The following is an 8,399-nucleotide window of genomic DNA, read 5'->3' on the forward strand; positions in this document are numbered from 1 at the left end:
CTCAGGTTTAACAGTATCCTTCTTCATTTATCCAATAAATAAATGAGTTCTTAAGTGCCATGCAATAGGGACAGAACAGTATACAAGATAGTCTTTGCTCTGTATGAACATTCAATAAGCACACAGCTATATACCTTAGATTGAACCTGAAACAAATGCTTCAAGATGTATAAGCAGTTTTAAATACACACTCAAAATCCTTCCAGTTGTGTGACCCTGGGGAAGTTATTTAGCCTCCCCCTATAATGGTTTCCTCATCTTTAAAGTGGAATAAGACAAAGCTCCACCTTGATACTCAGTCATCATTCTAAGGCTAATTACTTTATCCAATGTCCAAAGTCACTGTTCAGTACAGAATGGCCACCATTTATTGAACACTTGTGCTAGAATTGCAGTAGAGCCAGGATCTGAGTATTACACTACATATGCTCATGGTTCTACTTATCATACCATGCTACAATTTATGTTTTTACATGTCTTTCTTTCACAGCATCCCAGAATATTCTTAAAAAGCAGAGACTGTTTTATTTCTATATTAGCATTATGCCCAAATCAATTAATATTTGATAAATGACAAATGGACATCTATACACAAACAAAAAAGAACTTCAATCTTTACCTTGCACTATATACAAAAATTAATTCTAAATGGACCACAGACCTAAACATAATGTATTAAAAGGACATTTCTTCCTTTTAACATTTATGACATATAAAACTTCTTGAATACAGGAGCAAATCTTCATGATCTTAGACACCTCAATTACTTAACTTTCTGGATAGGACACAAAAAGTATGACCCATAAAGGAAAAAACTAGATAAACTGGACTTCATCAAAATTAAAATATTTTCTGCTGCAAACAATACCAGCATGGGAGAAAATATCTGATTAAGAACTTGCATCAAAAATATATAAAGTCATCAAAAATATATAAATAATAAATGCTGGGGAGGGTGTGGGGAAAGGGGAACCCTCCTACACTATTGGTGCAGCAACTATGGAAAACAGTATGGAGATTCCTTAAAAAACTAAAAATAGAGTTATCACATGATCCTGAAATCCCACTCTTTACTTGTATCTGGAAAAGATGAAAACTCTTTTAATTCGAAAAGATACATGCACATATGTACATCACAGCAGCACTATTTACAGTAGGCAAGAACATGGAAGCAACCTAAGTTTGCCCACAGACAGATGAATGGGTAAAGATGTGGTGAATATATACAATAGAATATTACTCAGCCATAAAAAGGATGAAACATGCCATTTGCAACAACATAGATGGACTTAGAGATGATCACAAATGAAGTCAGACAGAGAAAGACAAATATCATATGCTATCATTTATATGTGGAATCTAAAAAAATGACAAATGATATAAAAGGTAAATAAAAATATGAAAGGATACTCAACATCATCAGTCATTCAGGAAATGCAAATCAAAACCACAATGACATACCACTATACACCTATATTAGAAGGGCTAAAATTAAAACAAACAATATTTGTGCTTACGAGGATACAAAGGGACTGGAATTCTCAAACACTGCTGACAGGAATGCAAAATGGTACAGCCACTTTGGAAAATAGTTTGATAGTTTCTTATGAGGCTAAACATACACTTAACCACATGATCCTACATTTACACAGTAGAGACCCTACTCCTAGAAGAAATAAAAACATAAAGACCTGTATGCAAATGTTCACAGTAACTTTATCCATAATGGACAAAACCTCGAAACACCCCAAACTTTCATGGAGTAGTAAATGAATGAACAAATTTGGAATACTACTCAGCAATAAAAAGTAATGAACTACTGTACATAGGCAACAACCAGATGACTCACAAAAACATGCTAAGTAAAACAAGCCAGACACCGAAAGAGCTGCATAATGTAAAAATTCATTTATAGGAACATTGTTTAAAAAAAAACTATAGGAACAGAAAATATAACAGCAGTTGCCAGGGGTCAGGGTGTAGAGCAAGAGAATTGACTACAAAGGGACACAAGATAACTGTTTCGTGGAGATTAAAATGTTAAATGAAATGGTCCGCATTGTGGTAATGTTTATATAAATGCATACAGTTGTCAAACTCACCAAACTATACATCTTAAAAAGGTGAATATACACAACATCAAGAGTAAACTCTAAAGTAAACTAGACTTTGGGTGATAACGATGTATCAATGTAGGTGCGTCAACTGCAACAAACGTACCACTCCGCTGAAGGATGCTGATAATGGGAGAGGCTATGCATGCATGGTAGTAGGAAGTATACAGGAAATCTCTATACTTTCTGCTCAATTTTACCTGAAACTGCTTTTAAAAATAGTTAATTAAAAAAAAAAGGTAATATATTATCCTAGGCAAAATATACCTCAATAAGCCTGACTTAAAATTTATTGAATGAATTACTTCTAACACATTATTAAATACCCACAGGATTAACTTTTTACACCAATACCCCAGTTTCAAATTAAATCTAAAATTAATTATCACCTTCTTTGCTTGCAAACCACCCCCTCAATCTCTAAACCAGCTTTCTGTCTTTACTTCACCATTTTAGTCAACAGTACCAACATTCTGTCACCCAAATTCAAACCCCTAGAGTCTACTCTTGCCTCTCCTTCCTTTTCCCCAAATTGAAAGTCTCCAAATCCTTCAAATTCTGCTTTCCCAACCATGGTTCCATCAGACACTTCCTTTCCATTCTCATTTATGCCCACCAATTCAATCCTTCATTACCACATGCCTGGGCCTATTATCAAGTGGCCTTCAAAATGATCTCCATGCCTTTCCTATATGTTTCCTCTTTTCTAACAATCCTGCATATATATGAAAACTAAATTATGTTTTTCAGAGCATTCTTATTCTAAAAATGCTCAAACTCATAGGAAAATAGATCAGATTTCTGGTTAAGAGGCAAGGGGTGGGGAGAGGGAGAACTAGAAGAAAGTGGTCAAAATGTATAAACCTCTAGTTATAAAATAAGTAGTGGGGATGTAGGGTACATAATTAATGTAGTTAACACTGCTGTATGTTATATATAAAAGTTGTTAAGAGTAAATCCTAAGAGTTCTCATCACAAAAAAAGAATTTTTTTGCCTTTATTTTGTACCTATATGAGACAATGGATATTCACTAAACTTACTGTAGTAATCATTTTACCATGTATATAAGTCCAATCATGCTGTATACCTTACACTTACACAGTGTTGTCTCCAATTATATCTCAATAAAACTAAAAGAGAAAAAGGAATGAACAAATGAAAAATGGGAAAAAAAATGCTCAAAGGATTCCTCATAATCATCTCATAATGAGGCCAGTGTGCACTGTTCACTATGCTTTGAATATTTTCTCAGCACTGTCCTGCCCCAAAATGGTCTCTTCTGTTTGATTTTATTTAATTCCATCCAATGAGCCTTCCTTCAGCATTCAGTCCACAATTCCAAACCCAAATTCCAATACATTTTATTTCAGGTACCAGTGTATCTTTTCACTTCTCTATTTTGTCTCTCCACAACCATCAGTTTTCCTTTAGAATAAAGATAGTGAAATACTACCTTTCCATCCCCTCAAAGACCTCTCACAACAGATTAGTAGTATTGGTTAGTCCTAATTACCAAAATGAATTTAGGAAAATGAACTCAAACTGGAAAAACTACTAATATTCCTAAAATTTTTTTTTAGTACATTGAAGATTTCCAATCTGACAAGCAAAATACCCTTCTTCAATATCAAGAGATTCATACAGCTTTGCAGAGGTGCAGTGGAACAACGCACTGTCTTCAAGCTTAGCACTGTGATATTCCACACATAGTGGGCCTATAGCAACCTATTACATTACCTTGAATTTACAGATATCTTTCTTGTTAAAGAATTCAAAATATGTTCACTATCTGAAGCATAAACCAAGGTAGAATGGACACGGTTTGTGTAAGGAAAAGGAAAAGCTAACTATTTCCTTATTCTGTAACCAAGCAGGACCCTGTGGGGCCTTCCCAGGGCAGATCCTATTTCTTCTGACTGTATGTAAAAAGATTTTAGACTCCTAGGCCTTCTTCAAGTTCCAAAGAGCAAATTTAATCAGAGAAATGAGAAAATGCAGAAACAAAGGAAAACAAATTAAGCAAGACAAAATAATAATAGTTCAGCCATAAAACAATGTTAAGGACCTTTAGTTTCTCCTCAAGGGCTATAGATAATATCCTAAATCATATCCTTGAGTTGTGCTGCAGATACTAAAACCCCTACTAGGTAGAAAAAGTCAACTGTACGGACCACTAGCATACAAACTGCAGACTAGTTGAAGCCAGAAAACTGGTAACTGAGACTCTGCCCCCTACACCCCTGCCAAAAATCACCTTGTTACCACACAACCAACCAATCAGAAGAAAGTCTAGAAGCTGATCAGGAATCCGGCAACCCTCACTCCTAATGTTGCCTTTAAAAATTCTTTCCTAAAAGCCATGGGGGGGTTCATGTCTCTTGAGCATGAGCTACCTGGTCTCCTTCCCTGGCAATTTGCAAAAAATACTGTACTTTCCTTCACCACAATGCAGCATAAGATTCTCTAACAAACCTTGGCACTTTTTTCACTAAAATTTTTACTGTAAGCTCCTTGAAGGCAGAGAACTTATCTTTCCAATGGAAAAACAAGTGCTCTGCATTATCGTAACATGATAATTAAAGTACAGCAGGTATTTGTTGCTAAGGGTTGGAAGGCATAAGCCCAAAATGGCAGAGCCTGAGGCAGAATGGTCACAGCAGTAGGTAATTGAGAATGGGAAAGCCCTACCTCCTCTTCCGCCAGAAGAGAGTACAGAATAATAATAGTTCTCCTAACTAATCACTTCCTCCACTGTCTCACTGACAATATAAATTCCAAGAGTTGTCTTTAATGAAATCTATGGAGAAAGCTCCAAAATACCACAAAGATCTAGGATCAGGGAATTTATAATAGATTTTATAAGTGCTCCAAGATGCTCCTTTGAGAATAAAGAGAAGTACCTTTGGCACTTGAAAGAGAGTAAAAGGAACAGACTTGGAACCAGTTGCTGCTTGAAACTCTGGCTCTATTTTATGCATTCTAGCTGTGTCACATTAGGCAAATCACGTAACTCTTATTTCCTGTTTGCTTGATTTTGTGAGGGTAAAATGAGAATGCATGAATGTATCCTAAGATAGTGCACAATATATATCAGTTGTTCAATAAACATTAGTTAAATAAACAGGACTTCAATTTTATCTTATTCATACTCACCCACTACTTGGCCTTTACCAAGTACATTTTCAAGAGTTGTGATCTGTGTTATTTGAGCATTCAACATATTCAACTTTTTAAAAAGTTGCTAATAAATACCTTCTCCTCTTTGTGGCATTGAGGCTTTAATATCAATTAACCAAAACATCAGAGAATACTGGACTATATGAACAAATTAATAGTTTTAGTTTAAAGAATGTCTTATTTTCTTGCTTTTCTAACCACAAAAATCAAATTAACCATTTACCTTCATCATCATCATCTCTTTCTTTCTCTTCCAACACTTGTCTTTCCAACTGTCTTGCTACATCATCAACTGAGGTTCCTGATTCTTTATCAGGTTCCTGTTGCCCTGCTGATCAAATATAAAAACATAAATCAAATCTAATAAAGATATTTTCCCACTAGAATATATTCTAAGGATCCTAAAAAATACACAAGTCCTTTCCTGATACATGTTCAGGAAACAAAAACAGAAATATTGTAAGCAAAATAGAATTTATATGATAGAGAAGAATCTTCTATCTCTAAGTAGTACTGTCCATCCAACAAAATATTCATTATACATTCTCTGTGCTAACAGCTAAAGGACAAACAAAAGTGTGAGTTGGTCCCTATCCTTAAGTAAATTAACTTTTTAAAGTATTTAACAATTAAACTACAAAAAATACTTTATTATCCAAATGGACAACAGATGCTAAAAAACTTAATAAGAGGATTTCTGTGGGACTCTGGGGGCTTTATGAAGAAAGAAGTTGTCAAGCTGGGCCAGGAAAAGTCAAAACAAACAAAAGAGATTTCATTACTAAAAACAGAATTCTCCAACAGCTATGCACAACACCAGGCCCTGTTCTGGAAGGGATTACAATCTAGCTAAAAGAGCAACGTATATGCATAAACAGAAATAGTATTATCAGGCAGCACATAACGAAGTGACATCCTGGCTACTGCAGAGAGTTCATACAGAGATATAACAATTAAAAATATTTTAGAGGCAGTCTGCTGAACACCTTAAAGAACAAACTGAAGAGTTTGGCTTGCATCTGAAAGCCAAGAACCAAACTATGTTCTGGGATTTAACTTTGCTCTGGAAGTGTCCCAGCACCTACAACTCTCCCTATTCAACTCCCATCTAATCAAAATTTCAGAAATATACAGATTAGCCCTCTCCAACCTCTATCAACTCCACATTCATCACCTATGGCCTCTCCATTTTTCTCTCATTCTTTCCGTGGCTGATTTTAATCAGAAATAGTATAAACTATTTTTCCTAAAATGAACGCCTTTGAGCAACAAAAACACTGACTTCTTGAAATCAAATATAACTCATGATATAATCCAAGTGTTAACTTTCAGCTGTTTTCCTTGCCTTACTAGTGGATTTAGAGAAGTTCCATTCGGACCCACAGAATATCTAGACTGCCTACAAGTGGCATCCTAACTCAGGTCTAAAAGCCCTAAAGCTAGATGATGCTGTAGCATTAGGCAGATGAGGCACCACCATCACATACATCCTTCAATTACCACTCAGTGACAAGAGAGCGTGGGCATACACACATCCATACAGAGCCTAGAAGTGCAGCTTGCCACAAAAATCCCTCTGTAAATTGGGGTGGTGGGGGGAGGAGCGGTCGAGACACTAAGACCTGCCAACTCCACCCCCCCCAACGAAATTATGTCCCACGTTATTCTAGTAAAGAGGAGGCAGTATGGGTCAGAACCAGATTCTGGAGGAGGAGGCCAAACCGTGAGGAAGGTGGGAGGGCTGGGCCCTATGCACGGCTCCAAGTCCGTTGCACGGTCTGCGTGGGAGCGGAGTTCTGGCAAAACAGTGGCCCAAGAGCTACCTCTAGGGAAGCTGAGGCACCCTCTTCTCTTCCACCCCACACCCACCAGCTCCCTAGTCCCACGGGAGAAACCGCCTCTCTCCGGGACTGGGAATCTGCAGCCTGGCCTGGACACAAATTCAGTCCTGGGAACCAGCCTAGGGTTCCGAGTCCCCAGTCCCTGTCACCCACGCCGGGCCTGAGTCGAGCCGTTCCGCCATCCCGGCGTGGACTGGGAAAACATAAAACTCCTTTTACCTGTGGCAGCCCCTTTACTCTTCTTCTTCTTCCGTCTTTTTTTCTTGGCTGCCTCCTCAGCCGTAGTGGCAGCTCCCTCCTCCCTGTCGTCTGGATCCAGGTCGCCATTCAGGTGGCTCCCGGAGGACGCTACCTCCTCCACGCCCGCCATATTGCCAGAGAGAGCGCGAGGGAGTGAGACAGAACGGTGAAGGCCCGCTCCTTCTTCACACACCTACGCCGGAAGCTGCTCTCTATGGTAGGGCCGCGGGGAATGCTGGGACGGAGGAGGACTCGACGCGGAAGGTCGCGCGCAGAGTAGGCGGGGCTCACGTTGGATTGCGCGCGGCTGAGGTGGTGGCGAAAAGCCGGCCAGGCTGCATCTGTGTCTCGTCCCGTGCTTCGGGCAAACCTGTCTGCTTGTGTCAGTTTGATTTCCTGCACCTACCCTGTGGAGTGGCGCTGCCCACGAGAGAGAGGCGCGTCTCTGCTGAAACCCAAAAGTTTTATATTCATGGTTTTATACAATATACCGGAAGCGAGGAGAGGGGCGAAAAAAGTGCCTTCAGTTGCACACACTCCTTTTTTATGACTCAAAAGGACCGCGTTGTCATTCATAATTAGAGCTCACGGCGAAGCTGTCCAGGCGCTTAAGGAGATGTACCTGCAAAAGGGTTTGAGGAGGCCGTCAGAGGAGAAGAGAACGTAAGACGTTTATTATTAGGGACGCCAAGGGAAGACAGCGCCTCAGGAAGGAAGGAGTGGTCAACTGCGTTGAGTGCTGCTAAGAGGTCAAGTAAGAGGACTCAAAAATGTCAGATATATATTGTAATGTGGAAGCCACTGGTGAGTAAGAGCTACTTAGGTAGAGAGAAGGAAGCCAGACTAAAGAGAGTTGAGAAACGAGAGGAAATATAGAATCTTCTCATCCTTTAAGTTTCAGCTTAAATGCACTCCCTCAGATAATCCGTCCTCAACAATCTAAATCAGGCCCTGCTCATACAACCTTTCATTGAACCTCTTCCTGTAGTAGTTTGTAATTAATTTATTTGTGTGATTATTTGTTGT

General features: G+C 38.7%; 1 protein-coding gene across 3 annotated transcripts in view; it reads right to left on the reverse strand.

Annotated features, from left to right (window-relative positions):
- METAP2 (methionyl aminopeptidase 2) overlaps positions 1 to 7,746 on the reverse strand; it is a 29,459-nt gene extending 21,713 nt beyond the window's left edge. Inside the window, exons 1-2 of one of the 3 annotated variants that reach the window (XM_006197912.4) lie at positions 7,353 to 7,746; positions 5,516 to 5,620 (exon numbers count right to left, since the gene is read on the reverse strand). In XM_006197912.4, coding sequence (XP_006197974.1) covers positions 5,516 to 5,620; positions 7,353 to 7,503 — 256 coding nt within the window. In that variant the 5' untranslated portion in view covers positions 7,504 to 7,746. Of the gene's footprint in view, positions 1 to 5,515; positions 5,624 to 7,352 lie in introns of all 3 variants that reach the window. The other 2 variants (XM_006197911.4, XM_072973209.1) reach the window with 2 other exon arrangements.
- Between the last annotated feature and the right edge of the window lie 653 nt (positions 7,747 to 8,399).

The sequence above is a fragment of the Vicugna pacos genome, chromosome 12 (genome assembly GCF_048564905.1).
Source record: "Vicugna pacos chromosome 12, VicPac4, whole genome shotgun sequence".
Taxonomy (NCBI): domain Eukaryota; kingdom Metazoa; phylum Chordata; class Mammalia; order Artiodactyla; family Camelidae; genus Vicugna; species Vicugna pacos.